Genomic DNA, 26,598 nt, shown 5'->3' with positions numbered 1-26,598 from the left:
AGCACCAGGCAGAGAGACTTAGAAAGTGTCACTCCAGAGAACCCTGTAGTCCAGAGGTTAAGACCCCCCCCCCACACACACATGCCCCACACCAAGAGACACAGGGGTTAAAATAAAATCCCCTTCACGCACCAGAGGGATTTGAGCACAGGTCTTCTCTGTGCTGCCTGGGCATGGTGGCAGACATGGGTGACTGGTGCCACCTTAGTCGGGGGGGAGCAGGGGGCGGGCCTGAAGCCTGTTGCCACGTTGGTGGCCATCTTGGCTGCCATGTTGGTCCCAGAAGTACCTGCCCCATCACATGATCTGTGACATCAGAAGGCCCACCCCTTGACTGGGAAACACCGCCCTGGAGAGGGCCTGCCCTCATGGCACATGGCCTGCCCCAAGGGCCCCAGAAGTCCTGCCTTCCCCAGGCCATGAGACAGACACATCCTACCAGGTTGGGGGGGTGGGGAATCCTCTAGATTTCCCTACCACCCTTGGCCAATGGGTGTCGGTGTCAGGTGCATTGGACCTCCCAAAAAGCAGTGCTGAATCAATCAGAGCAAATACAGGGGTTGGGCCTAGACTGGTAGCAAAGTGGTGCTTGCTCCTACCCTGGGGGTGTTCAAAAGGAGGCTGGATGAACACCTTGCCGGGGTCGTTTGACCCCAGCATCCTTCCCTGCCCATGGCAGGGGGTCGGATTTGGTGATCTCCTCAAGTCCCTTCTGACCCTACCAACTATGAAACTATGGGCGTGGACATGTGGGAGACCTCCTTAGTGCAACAGAAGTAAGTGCAGTGGGATGAACCAAGAGATGTCCATGTTTGGAATTAGCTGTCGGGTCTAGAGGAGATGAAACAAACCAAGGAGGGATCTGCCATCCTTCTTTTGGGAAGCTACTCCGCAATGAAGAAGAGAATATTCCAGGTATCTGTCACTTTATCTTCATCTGTCTGCTTGATAGATTATTCACAACTCCATTTTGTTTTTTAAAAGTTAACAGGTGTGTATGCTTGTGGATCTGTGCACACGTCCAAGAAAACAGTTAAGACAGACCTATGAGAGAGAACCGAGGGAAAGAGAAGAACAAAGAGGCAAGGGAGAGGACTTCCATATAATCTGCACATTGAAGGAGGCAGGTTGAGCCCCTTCATAAGTAGGAAACTACTAAAATCACGATTTTGCGAAATCCAACATTGCCTGCAAAATCTACAGGGGCAAAAAAATTACTGAAAATAAAATACTGGCTCCCCAGAGGAAGCCAGCAGTTGTCAGGATGCCAGGGCAAGGAAGGGGTGATGGGGTCTGTCCACTGAAAATGCTGTCAGCAACATAGCTGCAGCCCCTCACTGTTGATTGGCTGAGGGCTGCCTGTCATGTGTCCACCAACTGGCAATGAGGGGCAGGTCCACATGACAGCCTTCACAGCCAACCAGCGGTGAGAGGCAGGGTCATATGACAGGCAACCCTCACAGCCAATCACCAGCAAGGGGCGGGCCACCAGGGCCCTTTGGCCCATCAGAGGCATGGCGGGGGCCCTGCTGTGCTTTGCCCATAAAATGGCTGCTATATCCCATGTTCTGCCCAAAAAACTGGTGGGCAGCTGAATTCAGTAGGTCCCTGTTCATGAGTCATAAACCACTAGGTCAGAGTGCTTGGAAGACCTGCAGTTACCTTTGTTTTTCTTTCCTTGATTTCCTTCAGATCAGGTTTTAAATTGCTGATTCCCACCTTTCTGCTGTGTTGTTAGGCACCTCTCTGAATTGAACAACGGCACCGTGGATTCTGAGCAGGGAGCTCTTAGTAGATACAGGGGGAAAGCTAAAAGAGGCTTCTATGGCACCGCAACCTCGTCTAAAAAAAACTGGTGGACCGCTGCTGAAAAAATGAAAAGTGTTCAAATTCCTGTAAATTACAGAAATGCAAACTGGCTCTTGGAAGCCATACCTGCCAAAAGGCAGCCACACAGCATCTGTGAATTCACTTAGGGGGAGGGAGAATGACAGACACTTCCAAACCTGAGTGCCCAGAGGATGAATACTTAAAGTGAACCCTGCCATACTGGGTGAGCACATCACTCTACTCGTGGCTGGCCTAAACAGGTGGAGGCCACACATATACTGTGTTCCTGGCTCCCTGCATCTGACATTCTGACCAGGGGATGGCATAGGTGGCACCTGGCGGGCACTGCAAGGATACATTCAGAGATTTGACTCATTTCCATGATAGGGACAAGACTAAATTTTGAGTCAAGAGAAAAAGTAGTGAAATAAACCTATAGGCCCATAAGTTTATGTCTGTGAAGAACTGAATTTCCAAATGAGCCCTACAGAAGGATATGGGCTTTGGAAGGTATGAAGGGGAAGATCTTGAGAGGGATAGATGCTGTGGGAGAACACCAAAGTACAGGACTCTATACCACAGTTAATGAGGACTGAACCAGAGAAGACCCCTCTATCCAGAGTGGCATTGGTGGTAGATGGTTTCAGCATTCTGGTAGTGGCCAGTGTGCACCTGTACCTCAGAAATGCAGACCTGGGTCACTACTAAATACAGCAGTGGGACACAGGATTGACAATATATAGTAACTGTGTTGAATACAGCACCTGACAAAACTTGGATGCTCACCTGGACCATGCATTCTTGTTGTGTGATGCTTCTCCTTTGTCAAATGGAAACACATCACTTGAACATGCATACACCATAAAACCCTTTACTACAAACCTCACAAAATAACAACTATTAATTTGGACAATATAACCCCATCTCCTTCCTCAGAGTGCAAGAAAATAGTTCAGACACCTAGGCATGTATTTTACACTGAACGGTACAGGTGAAGACTGGCTCTGTAAATCATTCCTTATATATTGTAGGAATATCCACCTCTCCTCCACTTTCAGATCAGAGCAGGGAACCAATATATAAAGGACACAAGGGATGGAGAGGGATAACTGTGTAGGACCATCACCGTGGTCTACAATGTTCTCTGACCATCCACATCTGGATGAAGATCCCCACCCAGAAAGGGACAATAAAGCACAGCCACACCAGTTACCTCCTTCACCTAACTCACCACTTTATCAGCATTTACAACTGAGGAAGCTTATTCCCATTTTCTCAGGACTTGAAACACTTGGTCAGGTAGAAGCTCCCGTGCTGGGTAATAAGGCAGCAATAACTGCCTGCTTGCAAAGCATGGCAGCTGAAAAGATCCCCATGCTTTATGTTTATTCAGTCTCTGTAGGCAAGGCCTCAGCTCTGGAAAAGTCCTGAGATTGAGTTGTCATGCAAGAGCTGGAATGAAATACTGAAGATAAACGTCTTCATGAAGCAAAATGAAATGGACAATCCTTTTGCTTACAATATCTGGAAGAAAAAAAAACCTGGTTGGAAGGATGTCACAATGTATTATGACTTTTATGAATCACCAAAAGATTTTGACCTGTTAATATACCTAACAGGAAATCTATTAGACCATCTTATGATGCAGCAACTTTACCGGGAGCAGCACCTGAGCTTTCACACTATGTAATAAAAGGTGTGTGGTTTTTTTGTATACTGAAAGTATACTCATTTTTCTCAATATATTTAATGGTAACTGTGAAAATCATGGGTGCTGACAAATGTGGGAAAAAAACACCATAGCATTTTACTAGAAGAGGAAGTATGTTATTTTGCCCCAGTTCTCCAGCATCTGTATAGATCGGGTACTACAGCTGGGCTTTTTGGCACTTTTATCTAAAGCAGATTCAATCAGCTATTACAGGGGTTTTCAACCCTTTTAACAAGTGTACCCCTTTTGCCTCAAAGTTTCAGCTCATGTATCCCTTTATATTTTTTCTTGTTTTTAATGTTACCAATTATGTGATATAAGGCAGGCTACACTAATTATCATTAAATGCATTCTTAATATATGTATTAAATATACATACATTAAATATATATCATGGTCTGGCTGGTACGCCTGTTGTAAGGGAAGGGGAGTGGGGGTTAATGGAGCCCCAGGGCAAGTCACGGGATGTTTGGAGCCCAGGTGGTTAGTCCAGGGGTATAGGGGGCCCCAGCAGCCACACAACGCCACATGCCTCCCACAACCATGCAGGCAGCACAGCCAGCGCACAGGAGGCACATGTCACATGGCTGCTCAGCCAGGGTGGGGCAGGGTGCGGGATGGAGCTGTAAGCGGCTCATCCGAGGGTCCCAGGGGCGGCTCCCACCACCATACATACCCCAGGAGGGCATGGGGAGGCTGTGTCCCTAGATCTGTGCATGGAGCAGGGTGGGCTGCCACTTTGGGTTGGGGCTGGTCTGGGGCCACACTCAAGGTGGGCAGTGGCGGTGCTGCCATGGTGGTGGTGGTGGTGGGGCCCTACAGTGAATTTTGGGGTGGCTGCAGCCCCTCCCTCCCCCCCCCGCAGAGCTCCACTCCCAGCGCCACCTGCCCCAAGCCCAGCCCAGCCCTGTCCCCCCACTGGGAAGAGCCCAACACCAGCCCCGCCACAGCCTGCAGCAGCACCCTGCCCTGCCCCACATGCAGATCCAGGGGCACACGCCCCCATGCTCTCCCGGGGTACACGCAACAGCGGAAGCTGCTCCCCCTTCCCACACACCCCGGACAAGTCGCTCACAGCTCCGACCTGCAACCCACCCCTGCAACCCACCCCAGCTGGGCAGCACCTACCTCTGCTCCTGGCCCCAGCCCCACTCCCTCCCTCACTGAGGGGTCCCCCCATGCCTCTTCCTTCCCCACGGCCCTTCCCCCACAACAGACTTACCAACCAACCTGGCTGCTCCATGCTGCCAGGCTGCACTCCTGGCCACTCATTCGTTCTGCATACCCCTTATGACCTTTTTAAGTAACCCTAGGGGTACGCGTACCCCCGGTTGACAGCCACTGAACTTTTAGATAACAGCTCCACTGAAGTGCATGATCTATACAGACATTGGGCAAGCTGGGTCAATGTAACATGATGCCTCTTCTGGGCATCCACTGTGCTTGGTGCAAGGGCGTGCTGAGCCAGAAGTAAAGCAGTTTTTTTCACATCAGTAAGTAAGCCTTATGATCAGTGGATTTGAAAAAGTCCTGAACATGAAAATATTCCTGAGACAGAAGTTTAGCAGGACCTCTCGTTTTGTAGAGATTATAATTTCCCTTTGACTATCCAATTGCACACTGTCTTCTGAACAAAAAAGAGTTATCCCAGCTAACAGCCTCAATGTTCAAAAATGGCTTGTGATTTTTGGGTATTTGGGTACCTAAATGGATGCTGTGAAAGGGCCTGCCTAGTTCTCAGAAACAAATCTCAGTACTTTTCAATAAGCAGATTCCTTCTATGGTGTTAAAATGGTTACCAAAATCATCAGTCGCCTTTGAAAATTAAAATGTGAAATTTGTGCAGAAAGAGTGCATATTAAATTCTCCTACAGAGCCTTGAAGACAAGGTTACATGGCAGTTTGAGCAAGTTACAATATTTTGTCGTGCACTTTGTAAGCATGATGATAAATAGTTTCTGCTGAGGACAGAGCTGGTGAACTTACTGCACAAGGCTTTTGTAGGATTTACTTGCTGCCCAGCAAGAAGCTGCTGGAGCTTCTTGATGTCTACACGTGCCTCAGCCATGGTTTCTGGATCTCGGTCCTGAGTAGAATTTTGAGAATCACCATCTGATACTGTAATGGTACAAAAAAGAAGAACCCCTATATTCATGACTAATACAGGAAACAGACTAAGAACAGTACAATACTAGTTGGCAAATATTTAAGTGGATTCTCCTTTCCAGAATTACTGATTTTTCTGGAAAAAAAACTCATGTCTCCTACAAAATTCAGAAGCATCCTCTTTGGAAAAAAAAGTTTCCTATTAGATTGCTTGCTTTCTTTTCCATGATTCGTTACTCTATTAAAATTCAATCACATGAAAAGAATGAGAAATAACATAGTTTTCTTGGATCATTCTAATGTTTGATTACATATATGAAGAGTTACTTTCTCCAGGTATTAACACGCTCTTCCCTGTTTAAGTTCTCAATGCCAAAACCTAAGCAACAAGAGAAAATGAATGTTTCATAGGGCAAAATGAGACAACTTACCCCATGGAGGATTCCCTAGATCTTTAAAATGAGTTGTAACAGACACTAAATCAGTTTCTATTTTTAAATTCATTTCTCCATTTAGATTTGCTTCAATCACCTGCAATGCAAGCAAATAAGTTTCATTTTGCCTACCCATAAAAATAAAACAAAGTACAGCTCAAGCAGTTGGCAGCACCTTACCTTATTAACAGAATGGATAACATTTGCAAAAATGTTCATGCAATTTAGGAACTAAAATTCCATTTTCAAAAGTGACTTGAATCCATAAGCCTTGAAGACTTTTGATCATGCTTAGATTCATACATGCTTAACTCACTTTTGAAAGGCAGTTTTCAGTTTTATCGTGCCTTCTTTTCCTGATAATGCCTTTCCCCAATGCCTTTCTTTTCCTTGACTAATATTTGAGGGATACAAGAGGAGAAAAAAAGGAAAAAAATATGGAATTTCTTTGCATAGAGGCAAAAAGATTGACTACTTATCAGTATTTTTAGAGCTAACAGTTGTTGTGTAGTTGTTTAGGTGCCAAACAAATTCAGAAATGAAAGGGGGGATTAAGTCAGCTATGAGCAAAAGATCTCTATACTGCACAAGAGGACTGATTGATTCTTCACCACTTCAGTCTACAGGAGTGTTGTCAGTGGCTACGATGTGGGGTATCAGACACAGAGTTTTCAACAAAACACAAGATCCTTTGCAAAGAAAAGTGCCAAGTCAATAAAAATTATTACTTAAAGTTTCCAAAAATCCTTGCTACCATACGGATCCTGTTCACAACACTGAATCATAGCGATTTTACTAACAAAGCAATACTGACCTCTAGTTGTAAACGTGGAAACATCAGACAGCTTTATCTTTTTGAAAGCCAAAGAACATTGATGAGACCTTTCTGTAGTGATAACTGTCATACCTCAAAAATGCTGGAATCTCCAACATGAAGCATCAACATTGTAAGTCATTCTTTTGTTATCATGGAATTAAAAGTTCTGAGGTATTACTCTGCTGGTAATACCTGGTAATTCTAGAACACATTGCCTCAGATGGTGTCAAAGCATTTTGAAAAATAATACTTTAGCCAGGTAACATCCCTGAGAAGCAAGTTAAGGACATACAAGTATGTGGACAGACCGCCACTTCTGGGATGGAACCCAGCATCTTTAATGATGCTCAGCAACACTGTGTAACCATTTAAAACAAGAAATGCAAATTTCCTGTTGAAATGCTACAAAAAGAATTTAAGCAGATAGTATGGTTAGTACTAAGCACCAAATTCTGGACATATACATTCATGCTTAGCTTTGTGCCTCTGAATAGTTACACTGAACCCACTAAGACTACAAACACAAGTAAATTTAGGCACACTAACACTATTTGCAGCATTTGTGTTACAGCAGACTAGTGTTAACCATTCTGTTCTTATAACCCACATAGGACTACAGATAGATAATAAAAATGACATGTAGTTTTCAATACATTTTGTTCTCTTGAAATATGTTTTTTGTCTGAGTCAGACCAAATCAGTTTCTCTGCTAACAAAAACTGAGCAGTGGTAACGACAGCTTCAGAGTAGATCTACTAACAAATGGTCTGCCAGCTAGGGACCCTACTCACTAGTCCTGAAGTAGACCTTCCAGCAATCCAGTCAGGTCCCCTAAGGAATCTGCCTTGGGTTTGCAGTCATGTTGTCAAACCTGAGATGTGTCAAATGAAACATTCAGGTTAAATGAACTGCCATTTTTGGATGGAATACCAATCCACTAGCAAACTTCAAACCGACTATACTGAAGACCTCAATTTCACATCTCACTTTAAAGACAGAAATCAACCTAAGGATGAATCCAGGTCACCAAATCCTTAAATGCAGGGGTAGCAGTGGACATAGTCTTCCTGGACTTTCGGAAGGCCTTTGACACTGTCTCTCACCCCGTTCTCATTAAGAAACTGGGGGACTGCGGTGTCAACACCTACACAGTCAAATGGGTCGCCAACTGGCTGGAGGGCCGCACCCAGAGTGGTGGTGGACGGGTCATTTTCGACCTGGAGGGATGTGGGCAGTGGGGTCCCCCAGGGCTCGGTCCTCTGGCCCGCACTGTTCAACATCTTCATCAGTGACTTGGACGAGGGGGTAAAAAGCAAATCTGCTGATGACACTAAGATGTAGGGGAATGTAGGCACACTAGAAGGGAGGAATAGGCTGCAATCAGACCTAGACAGGTTATAGGAGTGGGCAGATGACAATAGGATGAGATTCAACACTGACAAGTGCAAGGTGATGCACCTGGGGAGGAAGAACCAGCACCATACCTACAGCCTGGGGAACTCCCTTCTTGCCAGTGCAGAGACAGAAAAGGATCTTGGAGTCATCATTGATGCCAAGACAAACATGGGCCGGCAGTGTGGGGATGCAGTCAGGAAGGCCAACCGCACCTTGGCATGAATCCACAGATGTATCTCAAGCAAGTCCAAGGAGGTGATACTCCCCCTCTATGCGACACTGGTCAGACCGCAGCTGGAGTACTGCATCCAGTTCTGGGCGCCACACTTCAAGAGGGATGTGGACAACATGGAGAGAGTCCAGAGGAGGGCCACTCGCATGATCAGGGGGCAGCAGGGCAGGCCCTACAAGAAGAGGCTACGGGACCTGAACCTATTCAGCCTCCACAAGAGAAGGCTGATGGGGGATCTAGTGGCCTGTTACAAACTAGTCAGAGGGGACCAGCAGGTATTGGGGGAGTCCCTGTTCCCCCGAGCACTACCAGGAGTGACCAGGAATAACAGTCACAAGCTGGCAGAGGGTAGATTTAAGCTAGATATCAGGAGGCACTACTTCACTGTCAGGGTGGCTAGGATCTGGAACCAACTTTCAAGAGAAATGGTGCTGGCTCCTACCCTGGGGGTCTTTAAGAGGAGGCTAGATGAGCACCTTGCTGGGGTCATTTGACCCCAGTACTCTTTTCTGCCATGGCAGGGGGTCGGGCTCGATGATCTGCTCAGGTCCCTTCCGACCCTACAAACAAACTATGAAACTATGGATCACTACTCAGAATATCTGGGAAGTAGCTATGATATTTTACAAGGTATTAGAAGGTCAGCTGTAACTTACAATGGAATTGCTGAGGTTTTTCATTCTCTCTACAACACTCTTCATGGTCTTCAGCACTGGTAGGTAAATACTTACCTATAAAAAAAGGGGTGGAGGATCAACTGAATTATAAATAAAGCATACAATGTCATGCTATGATATTCCAAAAGGGAAGACTATTACAGAAACAGATTTGCCTTCTCAGATCATTGGTGCATAAAAAAGCAGACTATTGCTAGTAGACAATCCCATAAGTTTCAGGGTAACACATTAGTATGTAATGATTTTTTATTTTGTAGTCAACCACAGAACAGCAAGCCCAAACAGTTTCTCCAAATAAAGAGCTACAGTTTCTTTAAGTAAATAATAAGCTCTCATGTGAACTCAGGCAGGGACATTCTTAGCTGCAGAACCACAGATTAGGTTGGAAGGCACCTCATGAGATCATCTAGTCTAGCTCCCTGTACAAAGCATAACTGTCCCTCTCTAAGCCATTTTAGTCAACTGCCTGTCTAATCTGTTCTTAAAAATGTCCAAGGATAGAGATTCAACCACCTCTCCAGGTAGTCTGTTCCAAAGCTTAACCACCCCCAAAGTGAGAAAGTTCTTCCTAGCCTAATCTTGATACAAATTTAAAATCATTGCTCCTTGTCATGTCCTTTGCAGCCATAGAGAGTAGTCTATCTCCATGCTCCATATAACCACCCTTCATGTATTTGATAACTTATCAAATCTCCCTCCCCCATGATGTCTTTTCTTCTATAGGCACCAAATCCTTGGTGCTTCGGGGCTCAAGCACCCACCAAAAAAAAAAACACAGTGGGTGCTCAACACCCACAGAGCACCTTGTAGATGTTAAAAAAAAGCCCCAAAAACATGCTTTACTGGAAGCAGTGCATGACTTCAACCCAGCTCTGCAGCGTCTGTAAAGTTCAGGCGCTTCAACGGGACTTTTTGATGCTTTTAACTAAAGCTTATTCAATAAGCTAGTAGATAAAAGTGCCAAACCCCACCCCCCAAAGAAGTTCCCAATCTTTACAAACAATGCAGAGTGAGACAGAAGTAACATGCTGCCTCTTCCGGGCATGTGCAGGGCTCAGTGCTGGAACGTGCTGAGTTAAAAGTAAAGTGCCAGGGGTTTTTTGTTTTGTTATTTTTTATGCCTGCAAACACCAACCGGCCAAAAAAAAAAAAAAAAAAAGTCAGTGCCTACATTCTCTTCTCCAAACTAAATGGCCCTAGTTCTTTAAGCCTAGCTTTAAAAATCAGGTTTCCCAGACCTCTCCTGATTTTTACTGATCTCTGTTGCACTCGTTCTAATTTGCCCATACTTCTTGAAGTGAGGGGCCCAAAACTGGACACTACTTCAGGCGAGGTCTCATCTGTGCCAAATATAGTAAAAGAATCATTTTCCCAGATGTGCAAGTGATGCTTTTATTACTACATCCTAGAATATTATTGACCCCCCCACACCCTCCAACAAGAACACTGTTGGCTCATATTCAGCTTATGGGCCACTGTGACCCTAAGTCCTTTTCTACAGCACTGTAGCCCAGCCAGTCCAGTCTGTATTTGTGTATGTGATTGTTCTGTCCCAAGTACAGGACTTTCTATTTCTCTTTGTTGAGTTTCATCCAATTGGATTTAGACCATTTCCCCAGTTTATCAATGTCATTCTGAATCCTAGCCCTGGTCTCTGGAGTGTCTGCAACTCCATCTAACTTGGTGTCATCTACAAACATCTATAAATATAATAAAGACATATCTACATCTGAATCAAAAGGGAAAACAGAAGAATATCTCTCCTTATTTATGCTAATGTAAACCCAGATTAATTTTGGACCCACTGGAATTTCCTTAAAGTTGATCTGCAGTAACAGAACAAAATTTATCCAAGTTACTGCCAAGGTATGAGTTCAAAACAAGCACTTTCTATTAGTCTTCTTTTGTCTCTACATTTTTTTTACACAGCTATTGCAGCAGACATGGTGAACAGCTCTATGCAAATAAAATATATGTAAAATTTGGGTTTTTTCTATTTTCTCTCTCAGCTGCTATACACTACATATACTCAGCTTATAGCGTTTTACCCAAACTCTTGTGCATTTAAGAGCGACTCAAAAAATACTTGCTTACGTCAAAGTCAGGTACACTGGGCTCTTTGAAATCATTCCACAGTCTTCTGGGAATAACTGCCACAGGAATGTCATGTGTCACGATGCGACTACTGCTTGCTAAGGAGGGCTGGAGAGAAAACACTTAGTTTGTGTGGTTAAAGCACTGGCTTTGGAGCACTGGCTTTGGAGCTAAGGAGAAGAGATTTCTAACCGTTGTCCCACCAGATGCTTGACATGGCCTAAACAAAATACTGTAGTTTTCTATAGGTTAAAAGGAAATAATTATACTTTTTTATCTAACAGGGCTTTTGCAAAGCTTACTTCATTAGTATCTGTAAAACAGCTTAAGAACTTCTAATCAAAAGATGCTAGTACAACATAGTGCCATGCCCAAATTTAGTATGGGCAGGTCTAAGGGAAGAGAAAAAAGAGAAAAAAGCATAAAACAAACTGAAAAAGATAAATGTTGTCTTTTCCCCTTACACAATCAAAGTGATTTCAATGGGAATCTACCAGGTACAAATCAGGTAGGATAGGGCCCAGTGAATTAATAATGAATTTTGTGAACAGTTAACAGAACAAGTGTGGAAAGGCAGCCTCAATTCTGCAGTATTCTACCCATCTTTGTTGCCATCCCATCCCAGTACTCTGTACAATGTGCTAGGTACTTTCTAAGCACAAAAAGCAGCAAGGTCCTACCAATATCAGGTTGTTGTTTTCAGACTACTTGGAACAATTCACAGAAATGAACATCCATGTACTGTCACAGGAATCATTTAAAAAATCTTTTCTGCTCTTACCAGTTCCACAGCTACCGTGAGGCAGGGGCAGTGCTTGTTAGTCAATTTGATTTTCACTGTCTTAGCATTCTGGGCTGTTTTTAAAGCTCTTGATAGGTTTTCAGGTGTCAGCTCTAAATAAATTTCATTGTGCTCTGCTGCTACTCCTTCCATCTGGAACTCATCGAAGAAGTTTCCCTTAAAAAGGCAAGAGGAGAGAAGGAAAGATTTTCAAACAGAGCAAGTTACAGTTTGCAGAATTACAGTACTGATCTTTAAATTCTGAAACAAATGTGGAAAGGCCAAAGTTTCCCTCTGCTCCATATGCATGTTCTATAAGAAATAGACTTCGTGCACATATAGGATCCACAAAGAATGGACCCATTTGCAAAATTGGGAATAAAATCAATCCCATAAAGTGTTTATAGGTCAGGTTCCTACTTCTACAGACAGCAAGAAACACTACCTATAATGTTAACTGCACAGGTTCATCAAAGATTGAAAAATATTAAGTGTTTATATATGATGGGATTTCACCCTCATTTTCTGGCACTTACCTGACTTAATTCACACCACATGCTGACCCCTCCGTTTGCTACTTTGTCAGTGAGGATGAAATAAAGTTTGTCTGGTGTAAGGCGCAGAGTGCAGGTCTTGGCTAGTTTGGCAATTGTGTTGATTACACCTACGGATAAAGGTTCATTAAGGAACTTCTAGCACGGGAGAAAAAAATATGTTCATAAAGTTGAGGCTCGCAGTTCCATAGGAAAGAGCATGACAGAAATAAACAAATGGCAAGCTGAAACTTCTGCTCTGTACTGTTTACTTATTTACTCAATTGATGTAACAACCTTCCCACCAAAGGCTCAGGGCAGCTTACAATAAGAGAACAGAATAGCTTATGAAACAGAAGGAACAAGAAAACAAGACAAGCACCAGCATAAACCAGAAGTGCCCCAAACAATACCCCAACCTAGCTTTGTTCGCTAAGTGTCTGTCCACTATAGGAAGGTCTTGCACTGCTTCCAAAAGATGTCCAGCCTTGGGGTGTCCTTTCAGTTACAGAAATGCCAAGACACCTGTCTGTATTAAGGCCGCCTTTTGTTAAATTTGACCTTTCTATTATAACCTGCAGATTTGAACACAAACACCTTGTTAATCATTAATATCTGTATTTTCTTTTGTTACTGGTTTAAAGAACTAACTGGCTGCTTGTACAAGACACAGGGGTTTAATTCAGTTTAGTTCTCCCTAAATTGAAACGGTAGGTTTTTAAAAACACCACTTCAATTTTGGCAGAATTAAACTGAACTAAACCCCCGTGGCATGTACACAAGGGTAGGGGCCAGATTTTTACCTGCCTCTTTGGCAGCAGGCATGGGGGCAAGCTGCCAGTGGGCCGAGCAGTCCCTAAGCTGTGCAGGGGGCCCCCAGGCAGCACCTGCCCACTGGCACCCAACCTGGGCAGTCCCGGGGGGTGCTGCAGCCACAGAGGGAAGCACCAGGCCCCCAAACTGCTCAGGCAGGCAGGCAGGCTCCGGGGAAAGGGGGAAAAAAAAGATCAAGCTTGCTGCTTTTTTCCTTTAGTGGAGCCTGACTGCACAGGCTGCCACCAGGTCCCACAACTCCTGAGCTGCGCAGGGCCCACCAAGCCCTGAGTACATCAGCTTCCAGCACACCATGCACTGTTGCACTTTGTTAGGTAGCAAACTAAAACACATTGGAGGTGTTTTATCTTGCTATGTAGCAAAGTCATTTAAAGCGAAATATGCTGCCGAATGTGCAAACAACACCATTTAAGCGGTGCAAAAGAGCATTTAAGCCACTTTAAATGCCAATTTTGTGGCATGTCCTACTGTGCCCATCAAAGGACATTTTGAGAGTGAAAATTTAGGTCTTCAGACTGACACCCCTAGCTCATGATACAAATGTTCACTGCACAGGGATGCGCTAGACTAGTTCATATGGAAGTCTTTCTCCGCAATCTAACCCCATGCCCCCCCATGTGGGGCTGTACTCACTGCCTCTCTCCCACCCCACCTGAGGGAAAGGTAAATATCCAAATGCCACCTGGGGCTGGGGGGAGAGGAAAGAGTGGAGGAGACTGGAAAATTCTCTCTGCCCTCAGGATTTCAAAACTCTCGAGTGAAAAAGAGCAAGTCATGTGAAAGGAAGGGTTTTGGAATTTTTATTTATTGATTTTAGATTTCCTAAAGGAGGGGAAAAATAAACCAAACAGGCTCCCCTAATAACCTAACTACCTCATCCCCCAGCCAGTGACATGTATGGTTAGAGAGCAGAACAGAAAAAAAAAAGGCCCTTGCTAGGAGGCATTTTTTAATTTGCAGGAAAAACACTGGCATTGGGAAGGGAGTTCAGGGTCAGGCCAGCACTTCTCAGCTATTATAGACGCGAGGGTTGTTCATTAGACTTCAGGGTGCCCTTGGGAATTTTTTTTTTTTTAATATATTTTTTGGATAATTTTACATGTTCCAGGTCAAATTGGCCAGACCAGTTCCAAATCCTTTGAATCGTTCCAAAGCCATACGTGGCCATACTACCAGCAAGTATCCTCCACCCCCAGACTTCTCAGCCCAAGGCTTCAGATGCTTCCAAATCCTTTGATGGGCATCCTACATGCAGGCCCAAACCCAGAGGCTTGGGGTTTGGATACCCCTGAATTTTACTTGCCCTCAGCCATACCACTGCAGGAGCAAGCTAGGGAAGAGTCTCCCGTTTCATGGATTTCATAGAAATTTAGGGTTTGAAGGAATCTTAGTAGATCATGGAGTCTGACCTTCTTGCCCTGGAGTCAGGTGAACCCAGCCAGGTGCTTGTCCAGTCTCCTCTTAAAGACCTCCAAGGTAGGAGAGAGAGTGCCACCTCCCTTGGGAGCCCCTTCCAGATTCTGGTCACCCTGACCATGAAGAAATTCTTCCTGATGTCTAATATAAATCTGCTCTCTCAGTTTGTGGCCATTGCTCTGTTCCTAGTTACTCCAAGGGGTGCCCTGGTAAACAGAGCATCTCCTATTCCTTGCTGCATCCCCCCGACAAATTTGTAGATGGCCACTAGATCCTGTCTCGGCCTTCTCTTGCAGAGGCTGAAGAGATCCAGGTCCCTCAATCTCTCCTTGTAGGACCTTACCTACAGACCCTTAACCACAGGAGTTTCCACAAAGCTGGCATGTAGCCGAGATCCTCGCTAACTACAAGGCTCTGGTAAGGAGCCCTGTCCCCATGTGGACGGGGTACACCCTCCACGACACACTGCCATTTGCGATGCATTTTGGCTCCAGTATTAGACCAGTGCAGCAACTAAGCTCGATGTTAGCCCAACAAAGCCGCTTTTCATCCTTTTTTTGGACGGCAATGAAAGAACAGAGCAACTCCGAGCTCAGGAAGGCCGCAGCGGGGCAGGGCACCATTGACTCCACTTGGAAACCGTCGGGGCTTTCCTTGTGAGCAGGGCACAGAGGCCAGTCCGGTTGTCCTCTATGGATGCGAAACCCCACACCTTTCCCTCCTCTATTTTTCTCTTCAAGAGAAAAATAGGGGGGGTAAAGGCGTGGGTTTTGTACCAAGAGGGGAGAGGACTGGCCTCTCTGACGGCCACCCATCTTGGGAGCCGTGCCTGCGCGCCGGCTACCCCGCAAAGGCTCTCGCGGCACCCCAGGGTGCTGCGGCCGTCAGTCCCGGCCTGCACGAGCAGGGGCGGGGAGGGGCGCTCGCAGCAGTCCGGGGGGCCGGCGCCGTAGGGGCACCCCCAGCAAGCCTGACCCCGGGGCACTCACGGGTGAAGTGGTTGAGGCAGGCGACGTCCAGGATCTTGGCCCGGAACCGCATGGCGGCGGAGCGCGAGCGGCCCGGCCCGGCCCGCCAGCTCCGCCTTCCCGCGCGGGGCGGGGGGCGGTGCTCCCACACGCCCCGCCCCGCCCGCTCCGCGCTCGCGGCGGGGCGCCGGGCCGCCCTCTTCCGTCCCGCCGGCGTCGAAATGAAAGCGAGAGGCTAGGATGTTCCGCCTCGCTCGCACCAGCTCTGGGGCGGGGGCCGAGTTGGACCGGCTCTTCCCTGCCGGGCCGTGTCCGTCCTCTGGTGGCGGCCTTTCGGAAGCTGCTCCACCCTTGGCCCAGCCCCGCCCTCAAAGCCTCGCCTCTCTCCTGTCTGGGACCGCGCTGCTGCAGCATAGCTCTGGCGCTGTAGTCATAATCGAAGGGGGGACGCTATCTATCTGGGTCCAAGAAGGCAGGTTTCCTTAGGCGCTCTCCGGGATAACTTCTGGCGTGGTTGAGTACCTGCCGAGGGGTTGGGGCATGAACGCCGCATTCCCCCATAGGCTGGGGGGACACAGCGACTGACTGGCTGCAGGAGGCAGTGGTAGTGGCAGCAGGGAGCTCCTGGAGGCAGCCACAGTGGGGTCAGCAACGGGGGCGGGTAGCGGGTGCTGACCAGCGGTCGGCAACCACCTGCAGATGCCACTAGCAACGGTGGCAGCAGCCAGCAGCAGTCGGAGACCACCCACAGACCCTGCCAGCGGTGGCAAGCCGCGATCACCTGCAGGCGCTGTTAGGGGTGCACTGCCAATCTCAGGGTGTTGCATGCACCCCCTACGCATCACCAGTGAGTTAGGACTTAATGCCCATTTTATGGAAATGGGAGGCTCCTCCCTAGCTTGCTCCTGCAACCATATGGCAGGCAAAACTTGGGGGCATCTGAACCACAAGCCTGCACACAGGATGCCTGCCAAAAGACTTTGGAAACATCTGAAGCCCCTGGTAGGGGTGGAGGATGTTTGCCAGTTGTAGGGCCACTTATGGTTCTGGACCGACTCATGGATTTGGACTTGATTTAGCTTGGGACACGAAAAATGTCTTTAAGAAAAGAAAAGAATGGACACTGCAGGGCTGGAAGTGCAACCTGAAAGAGAGGTGGTGGCAAAGAGGGCCTGGGGAAAAATCAGAAGACCAAGAGAAGAGGATTATGGATGGCTTCAAATAGAAAAGCAAACTTCATATAGAGCAACACAGTACAGTAACCAGGGAATGAATGGGGGAAGGGAGGCGTCTGCTTCCTACCCCCCTTCTGTGCTGTGCTGCCTGCCTCCCACCCTAGTCTGCTGCATGCCTCATGGAGGCTGCCTGTGCCACTTGAGCCACATGCTGGCCAGCCCTGTACTAGATGTCATCCAAGACCCACCTGTCACACAGGGTAAATGAGAAAAAGACACTAAACTCCTTGCAGTATACAGGTGCTATATGCCCATTCATCATCACAGAGGATCCAGCCTCTGCCTGTAATTTCCTTTTGGTTCCTGCAGTGCATGTTCTGTTGAATTGTTTACAGCTCTACTACGTATAGTCCAGTGTCGCTGTTTCTTTTCTTACTATCATGTGACAGACAAGCACTTTTTTGCAGTATCTTTTATTGGACCAGCTGTCGAGTTAGAGAGCTGTTGGACAAGCTTTCAGGAATCAGTTGTCCTTCTCCCAGGTTAATTCTGACCATTAATAAGCTTTGGTGTTTTAATAGTTTGTCTGTATTTGTTAACTTTCTTTTTTCATTGGGACTGCCCTTGGTTTACCATCACATATGTTGGTTTCCTATTGATTTCCACGTTAACTGTAAAAAAAATTTCAAACAATTAAACAGGAAGCACATCAAGGCAAAGTGCTAGTGGAATCAGCATGTATTTCATTTTGCTCTTGTGCCCCCTGTACTGTTCATAATCCCATAGCTATTACTAGTGAAACCAGCTAGTTGAAAAAATACTCGCTTCTGATTACAGTGAAGCTGTAGGGGCAAGTCAGTGAATCACAACAGGTTCAGTTCAGTGGCAGGGTCAGTTTCCTAAACGTCTATTGAAGTCAACATGAGCAGAAGGTGTAAGGCATCATGTAGCCTGTACTCTGGGGAGCATTTCAGATGCTGTTTACTAACAGGGTAAAGTTCCTAGCCATTAAATTACTCTTTCAAAGGCACAGGTGCACAAAGGCAACACATTCACACTAGCAAGGCCTTCCTAACCTATGCAGCACAACTGGGGAGGACTAGTGATCCTTATGCAAGCCTCCTGGAAGGTATCAGTGACTTGGGGGTAACTTTTTACAAGAAAAATGTATACTACAGATATCAGCAAACTAGATTTGTGCAAATACCTACTGAATCTGATCATGACACTTATTCTCTGGTGTCACACCTGAACTGCAGCCCTGCTGCTGGTAATTAAGGTTGTTCAAAAATCTTCCTAAGGGAACAGGCAGTGGTACATCTCAGGGGTGACAGTGCACCCTTGAGATGTGAGTGCCAGCAACTTGGGCTCTACATACATAACCAATTAATAGAAGGCAGGGTAGAGGTGCACCTTATAGACCTAAGGTGCAGCATATAGGGTGCATCCACATAAGATGCTTTACTGTGCAGTAGACTAATCTACTGCACAGTTAAGCATCACCATCTACATGTGCATGGCATTTACTGTGCAGTAAATTAGTCTACTGTGTGGTTAGCTAGTACCTGTAGATACAGGTACTGTACTAAATTAACTGTGCAGTAATACATGTGTAGACGCTGACCAGAAGCTAATTTGCTCCTGGTCAGCCACACCAGCAAGGGGCCAGCCTCCTACCTGGGGCAGAGCCATGTGTCTGGGAGTTCCTCCAGCCATGTGGCAGGGATGCCTCCATGGCTGGCCTCCAGGCCCCATGCCTTCTGCTGCCTGGCACTGTGCCGCTCTGGCCCAGGCACTATGCCTCTCTGCCACAAGCATGGACCAGCCACAACAGCACCACAGACACCAGCTCTGCCCCCCAGGGCCCATGCTTCCAGCTGCCTGCCTCCTGGGCACCATGTCCCTCTGCCACAGGCATGTGGCAAACCCCAAAAGCACCTGGAATCTGTGCCTGAGCCCCCGAGACCCCTGGCAGCACCTGGGATGGCAGCATCCCTTACACCGGAGGCATCAACTCAGTGTCCCAGTTGGGCAGAGCCAGGGAACAGCAACCTCATAGTAGCCTGGGGCAAAGCAGATGTGCAGCAGCAGTTTGGCGAGAGCAACCAGGCAAATGCCCACATCTGTGAAGCTATGGCAGCCTGCATGTGGGAGCACTGCCGCATCAAGATCAAAACCCTGCAGGCCCAGTGGGTCTGCATCACAGACCACAACTCCAGTCCATGTGTGCCACACGACCATGCCCTTCATGCAGTAGCTGGATCACATCCTGGCCACGAGGGACCCTGGCACAGGCTACCATGTGTACTCCAGCATGGCAGGCTGCCAGAGCCAGTGCTGACAAGGGCTCTGGGGGAGGGCTTCCCAGGGCACTAGTGGCAGAACCCGGCATGCTCCCTGCCCTCAGCCTCAGGTAGCAGCGTAGACAGCCCAGGCCAGCACCTGCCCTGCCAACTCTGGCTGCACATTCCAAGTGGGGAGGCCAGGCTGGGGATAGCCCCTGTGACAAGCAGCTCCAGCTCATCTCCAGAAGGGGCTGCTGCCTGGGTGGCTAGGTGTCATGCTGCCATGCCCCAGGGCCACTTCGCCATCACCAGGCACAGAGTTGGACCACCAGGACCACATGACATGGCTATCCAGTAAGCCCCACACAGGGAGAAGGGCCAGGGGAAGAAGGGGGTCCCACAGCAACACATGCCTGCGCCAGCTCACCCGCCCACCCCAAGGCTGCACACCTGGAGCCAGGGGCCCCTCAAGGAGTAGAGCAACTGCACTCCCCTCCCCACTCTGTCTATCTAAGCTCGCCTCTACCCCCCGGACTTTCCCACCCCAACACACAGAGAAGTGGAGGCAGTTCCGAATGTTATTGAGAGCCCTGCAGCCGCTCCGCTAGGCAGCCTCGGGCCTGTCACATGCAGATAAACTTGTAGATGACAACGACAATCTCCTCCTCCACCAAGGAGATCAGGTACTCATAGCATAAGCAGACATATCCCTCCAGGTAGTGGCACACATTGCAGGGAAGAACATGCTTGCCTGGGGCGCTGTCGAAGCTCAGGGCCCCATCAGATTCTCATCTGCCCCCAGGGCACTATGGTGATCATCAGCAGCATGGCATAGTGGGTCAGGCACCCCTCCAATGCACTCAAACACCTCACTGCAGCGTGCCCAGGGGACTCAGAAATTGAGGCACAGGCCACATGCAGCAGGGGCCCTGGTCCAGGTCTCCAGAGATGGCCACCGGGGAGTGGGAGTGTCACCAGTGCTGCGTTCCAACCAGGCAGGGGCCCCTCACCCCACACAGGACCCCAGGTGCCACAGGCCTGGTGGCAGAGAAGAAAACTGCCTGGCTCACAGGGAGGAGGGGAGTTGGTCCAGAGCCGTTGTGGCAGCTGCTTGTATAAGCCAGCCATGGCCGAGCCTGGGCAGGGGACAGGGAAGGCAGGCTGCCTGCCGCAGGCCGCAAGAGGGCCCACTGCCCCCACAGAGGAGGCTTGGAGCGGAGACAGAGGGCTCAGCTGTCTCCCACCTTTGACAGGGCTCACCTGGCCAGCTTACCATAGTCTTTGGGCACCAGTCTGCACATGACCACTGATCTGAAGGCTGGCAGCACACAGCCCCTGGGTACAGTGCATATTATCTCTGAAATGTTGCAAACTTTCACAAAGATTCTCTCTGTCCTGGCTCTGCAGGTCCAACAGCTTCACACAGGGTGAAGAACCAGCTGCTGGTGCAGATGCACCTGCATGGACACCACCACTGTCAGTTGGTGCTCTCTGCATGTGCCAACTCTACCAGTGGCACACACAGGACTGCACCCTCCTGCTGGACCAGCTGGTCAGAATGACAGAGAAGCGACTCACAGGCCTGGCAAGCCGGGGACCTGGAGTGGGAAAGGGACCAAGAGGACCGCATCTTCCAGGACAGGCTCCTCGTCCTCGAAGAGAGGCACCATGGGTGACCAGTCCTACTGACCTGGGAGGGAAGGTGTCGAGGCCAATCCAGCCAGCTGGGAGGGGGTCCCCTGCAGCCGATCCTGCTAACCAGGAGTGGGGGGAGAGGGGAGTCCTCCTGCAACCAATCACTGCAGCCAATCACTGCAGGCACTTCTGGGAGCAGCTGCAGAAAACAGCCAGGGCTTGCAGGAGGATACCGGTGCTCCCGCCTGGTCCCCTACCCATCACGTAAGCAGCCAGCATGACCAGTCAAGGGGTGTACCAGTGCTCTCAGGGGATACATGTGCACCCCCTACACGTTGCCACTGAGAGGCACTTTGCCCCCCTTGAGAGGATACTCAAGGCCATGAATGGCGCATGCCCTTGGAGGCTGAGGGGGGCACAGCAAGCATGGCAGTTGCAGAAGCGTGGGGGGAGAGGGGTGGCAAGTGTCAACTGGCAGTTGGTGACCAGTTGCAGACGCTGCCAGCAGCAGCCAGCAGTGATTGGCAACCACCTGCAGACGCCACCGGCAGAGTCAGCAGCTGGGGGGGGGGCGGGGGGGAATGGCAAGTGGCGACTGCCTGCTGGCACCACCAGCAGCATCAGTGGTGCTTCTCTCAGGGGGTGCACCGCCAATCTCAGAGGGTGTATGTGCACCCATGTGCACCCCCTATGCATCACCAATGCTCAAGGCCCAGGAGCGGCAGGCTGCCATGGTGGCCCAGGCAATGGAGGCAATGGAGAAGGACCACCAGGTGCTGGACACCATCCTGGCCCTTGTGGTCACCTTCATGCCCATAAACAACGTGTGCCCCCAGAGGCTGGGGGTGCATGGCGACGACGCGTAGGCAGTGGCAGCAGTGGTGGGGGCATGGCGGTGGTGAGCTGGGAGCTCCTGCAGGTGGCCACAATGGTGTCAGTGGTGGGGGGGAGGGGTTTGGTGCACCCAACTTCCCTCCCCTCCTACCCCCTTTTCCCCCCAGATGAGCCCCTGGCCCACTGGTCTTGTCCACACCTGCACTGGTACAACCAGAGGCTCAGGTCCTGGGTGCCTTTCCCCAGGATCCACTTCAAAAGCACCTCCACCCCACTGTCCCCCCCTTACTGGTCAGAAAGTACATTGTACATAGTTGCACAGAAGGCAGGATCTTGGTGCACATTGGGCTTAGGGAGGGGTGTGTTGCTGGGTGGGAGGGAGTATTGGAGTGTGCTGTTAGGGAAGGAGGGGGGTCTGTTGTTGTATGGGGGTGGGGGGAAGGAGGTGGTCCATGACCAACTTGTCTGCCACTGAGAGGGGGGAGGGGGGAGGAGGAGGGAAGGGAGCATCTATGGCATGCTGGTTCCTTGGACAGCATCCCTTGCCAGTCTGAGCCTGCCCCCTGTGCTCCCTGGCACCTGAGTAGCTGTGGCCACAGCTCCCCCTGGCTGCTGCAGGGGCAGAGCAGAGCAGGAACAGATCTGATCCGCCTATTCCCATAAGGAGCAAATCTGTGCCCAAAAGGGCGCACGGGTAGACATGGTCATGGTCATGGGGCAAGCTTATTGTGCAGGAAGTCTAAATCACATTAATAGCACATGTAGATACACCCATAGAGAGAGGTAATTAGCAGTGTTCATCTGGTGTCAGGTAGAAGGCAGGGTAGAGATGCACTTTTAGTCTATAACATACATCTCTACCCAGCCTTCTACCCGACTTCAGACTAACTCAGCTAACTATCTCTTTCTCCAGTCAATAAAATCCAAGAACTAAAAGCAGAGGGAAGCTGAGGGGAGAAAATGGAAAGCACAGCATCATCAAATAAGTGTATAAGTGGGATAACCCTGTAGGGGATTTTAATGGCAAACTGACTTACCTGGGAAAAGAACAAGAGCATGCATGTAAGGTGCACTTCTGACTCCTAGTGTTTGCACGTGTGTTTGTAAAGAAATAGGAGTTTAGTCAGATGCCTCTCATTCTTTCTGAGAAATCAGGGCAATCAATTAGTTACCTCAGGTGCCTGTACATGAATGCATGGAGCCTGGGAAACAAGTGGGAAGAACTGAAAGTCCTTGCACAGTCATGGTACTATGACATGATTGGAATAACAGAGGCTTGGAGCAATTGCTCATATGACTGGAGCACCGTCATGGATGAGTACAAACTGTTCAGGAAGGACAGGCGGGGGAGAAGAGAAGAAGGAGTTGCATTTTATGTAAAAGAGCCATATGATTGCTCAAAGCTCCAGTATGAAACTGGAGATGGATCCATCGAAAGTCTCTGGGTTAGGGTCAGTGGGGAGAGCAACAAGGGTAATGTCATGGTGGGGGGTCTGCTATAGACTGCTAGACCAGGAGGAAGTGGTGGATGAGGCTTTCTTGAAGCAGCTAGCAGAAGTTTCCCGATCCCAAGCCCTGGTTCTCATGGGGGACTTCAATTACCCCAACATCTGCTGGGAGGGCAATACAGCAGTATGCAGGCAATCCAAGACGTTTTTGGAGAGTGTTGGGGACAACTTCCTGATTCAAGTGCTGAAGCAGCCAACTAGGGCCCATGCTCTTCTTGACCTGCTGCTCAAACAAGGAAGACTTGGTGGGGAATGTAGTAGTGGATGGCAACTTCAGCAGCAGCGACCAGAAGATGAGTGAGTTCAGGATCCTGAGAAAAAGAAAGAAAAAGAGCAGCAGAGTACGGACCCTGGACTTCTGGATTTCTTTGCCTCCATTTTCCTGAGCAGGGACAGGATTAGCACCCCCACTGGGACCCCCTAGGCCAAGGGTCTGTGAGGATCTAGTCAGGGAACTTCTGGAGGGATTGGACATATTTAAATCAGCTGGTCTGGACTATCTCCACCCCCGAGTGCTGAGGGAATTGGCTGAGGTCATTGCGGGACCCCTGGCACAGATTTACGAGCACTCGTGGTGCTCTGGTGAGGTGCCAGAGGACTGGAAAAGGGGCAATGTGGTTCCCATTTTCAAAAAAGGGAGGAAGGAGGACCCAGGAAAGTATAGGCCAGTCAGTCTTACCTCGATCCTGGGTAAGCTTTTTGAGAAAATTATCCTGGCGCATGTCCACGGGGGGCCAGCGGGGGAGGTTATGCTTAGGGGCAACCAACACGGGTTCATTAGAGGCATGTCCTGTCAGACCAACCTGGTGGCCTTCTGTGACCAGGTCACCAAATCCTTAGATGCAGGTGTTGCGGTGGACATAGTCTTTCAGGCCTTCGACACAGTCTCTCACCCCGTTCTCATTAAGAAACTGGGGGACTGTGGTGTCGACACCTAAAGTCAAATGGGTCGCCAACTGGCTGGAGGGCCACACCCAGAGAGTGGTGGTGGATGGGCCATTTTCGACCGGGAGGGATGTGGGCAGTGGGGTCCCCCAAGGCTTGGTCTTCGGGCCCGCACTGTTCAGCATCTTCATTAGTGACTTGGACAAGGGGGTAAATAGCACCCTGTTCAAATTCGCAGATGACACTAAGATGTGGGGGGAAGTGGGCAGGCTAGAAGGGAGGAATAGGCTGCAATCGGACCTAGACAGGTTAAAGGGGTGGGTGGATGGGAACAGGATGGGTTTCAACACTGACAAGTGCAAGGTGCTGCACCTGGGGAGGAACAACCAGCACCGTACCTACAGCCTGGGGAACTCCCTTCTCATCAGTGCAGAGGCAGAAAAGGATCTTGGAGTCATCATTGATGCCAAGATGAACATGAGCCGGCAGTGTGGGGATGCAGTCAGGAAGGCCAACCGCACCTTGGCATGCATCCACAGATGCATCTCAAGCAGGTCCAAGGAGGTGATCCTCCCCCTCTACGCAGCACTGGTCAGGCCGCAGCTGGAGTACTGCGTCCAGTTCTGGGCGCCGCGCTTCAGGAGGGATGTGGACAACATGGAGAGGGTCCAGAGGAGGCCACTCGCATGATCAGGGGGCAGCAGGGCAGGCCCTACGAGGAGAGGCTACGGGACCTGAACCTGCTCAGCCTCCACAAGAGAAGGCTGACAGGGATCTAGTGGCCATTTACAAACTAGTCAGGGGCAATCAGCAGGCATTCGGGGAGTCCCTGTTCCCCCCTGTTCTCCCGAGTACTACCAGGAGTGACCAGGAATAACAGTCACAAGCTGGCGGAGGGTAGATTCAGACTAGACATCAGAAGGCGCTACTTCATGGTCAGGGCGGCTAGGATCTGGATCCTACTTCCAAGTGAAATGGTGCTGGCTCCTACCCTGGGGGTCTTTAAGAGGAGGCTGGACGAACACCTTGCTGGGGTTGTTTGACCCCAGTACTCTTTCCTGCCATGGCAGGGGGTCAGACTTGATGATCTGCTCGGGTCCCTTCCGACCCTACCAACTATGAAATTATGATGTCAGAAAAACAGACCTCCTGAGGTCCCTTTCAACCCTAATTTTCTGATTCTATGATTGCTACGATGCTTCACCATTCACTCCATATCTCTTGAATAATACCTTGGGCTAACATCTGGTGTACCTTCTCTTTTACCTGTTCCTGTAGATGCTGGGGAATACACCTCCAGCCTTCCAACATGAACCTGTTAGGGGTTGTCTCTATAAGGTGCTTGATTAGCCTGGTAATTCCAGGCTCTTCAGTAAAGACCTCAGGGAATTCCTAAACTATCTGTTACATCTGGGTTCATTGAATGTCCAGCAATTGATCCCCCAAGGCCACCCAAGCTCTACTGTCTTGGTCCCCTACCTGAGGTCCTAATCCCAGCTAATCTGGATAGGGTGCCACAAACACAGTTTCCCTCTCCCTATGTTCTTCAACATGTTGATAAGATACACTTGGTGGGTTTTTCAACCTGGAGGGATGTGGCTGCCATATTTCATAGTCCACTGGTCCTATTCTCCTAGTGACATCATACAGTCTTTGCCATCGAGCCACCAATTTACATGTCTCGTCCAGGAGTAGGACCAGCACCTGGTCCCCTTCTTCAGACTGCCCTTCCTGTGCCTGATGTATGATACAGCTTGCCTGTTATGAGCAGCTCAGACCCTCCCATGCAGCTATGCTGACCAATTTAAGCTGTTCTCCAAGCTGCAGCATGTGCCTGACCAGGTTCCTTGCTGAGCCTTACCTCACCTCCCAACCTTCCTTGATCACCTCCCCACCCACACTCTGTGGCTGGTGCCCACATAGTGGTTCAAAGTGGGGAAAGCCCTTTGACTCCTAGGGCACCTCTCAAAAGACGAACATTAAGGGGATCAGGAGTTTGTCCCAAAATCTCAGGTCCTTATCTATGATCTTTCTAAATATTCATTTCAGTGTCCAAATAAACCATTCAACCAGCCTGTTGGTCTGAGGGTGGTACACCGATGTACACAGTTTTGTAATACATAGTACCTCTCTCACTTCTTGAAACACTTTAGACATAAAATTGCTGCCTTGGTCAGTCAATGCCTGCTTTGGCAACCCCACCCATGCGAATATCTTCAGTAACTAATCTGCGACCCTTGGCGCCCTAATCACCATAAGAGAAACTGCCTCCAGATAACTTGTGGCACAGTCCACCACCAACAAAATCTACAGGCATTTTGCACTCCAGCTGCACTCTTTGCAAGTGGTTCTACAATGTCTATAGCTACACTTTTGAATGGTTCCTCTATTAGTGGGGCTTTCTGGGGTCTACACACTGTCATTCTGGGCAAGATCTGCAAAAATCCA

At 48.9% G+C, this 26,598-nt stretch overlaps 1 protein-coding gene across 2 annotated transcripts; it reads right to left on the bottom strand.

The window, feature by feature from the left end:
- Positions 1-3,043: 3,043 nt before the first annotated feature.
- Positions 3,044-16,150, bottom strand: LOC149866818 (checkpoint protein HUS1-like). Of its 2 annotated transcripts, XM_090044259.1 has the most exons (9): positions 15,850-16,150; positions 12,614-12,741; positions 12,078-12,254; positions 11,297-11,404; positions 9,182-9,256; positions 6,398-6,475; positions 6,079-6,178; positions 5,528-5,659; positions 3,044-3,354 (listed from the first exon to the last, which is right to left on the bottom strand). In XM_090044259.1, exons 1-9 carry the CDS (start codon positions 15,899-15,901, stop codon positions 3,272-3,274), a joined length of 933 nt encoding a protein of 310 aa, XP_089900385.1. In that variant the 5' UTR covers positions 15,902-16,150; the 3' UTR covers positions 3,044-3,271. The 2 variants fall into 2 exon arrangements, with proteins under 2 accessions (XP_089900385.1, XP_089900386.1); XM_090044260.1 differs by lacking the exon at positions 6,398-6,475 and having other exon boundaries at positions 15,850-16,143.
- Positions 16,151-26,598: the final 10,448 nt, after the last annotated feature.

This window comes from Crocodylus siamensis, chromosome 4, assembly GCF_052110815.1.
Source record: "Crocodylus siamensis isolate JL-2025a chromosome 4, ASM5211081v1, whole genome shotgun sequence".
In the NCBI taxonomy this organism is placed as follows: Eukaryota; Metazoa; Chordata; order Crocodylia; family Crocodylidae; genus Crocodylus; species Crocodylus siamensis.
This window is presented reverse-complemented; position numbering and strand designations above follow the sequence as displayed.

What these genes read in the sequence shown, in the direction of transcription:
- LOC149866818 (XM_090044259.1), bottom strand. Translation starts at nt 15,901, where the DNA reads ATGCGGTTCCGGGCCAAGATCCTGGACGTCGCCTGCCTCAACCACTTC. An exon ending in TGTGGTGTGAATTAAGTCAG is followed by an intron (nt 12,255 to 12,613) that starts GTAAGTGCCAGA and finishes TGCCTTTTTAAG; the next exon opens with GGAAACTTCTTCGATGAGTT. An exon ending in TCTAGGGAATCCTCCATGGG is followed by an intron (nt 5,660 to 6,078) that starts GTAAGTTGTCTC and finishes GTACCATTACAG; the next exon opens with TATCAGATGGTGATTCTCAA.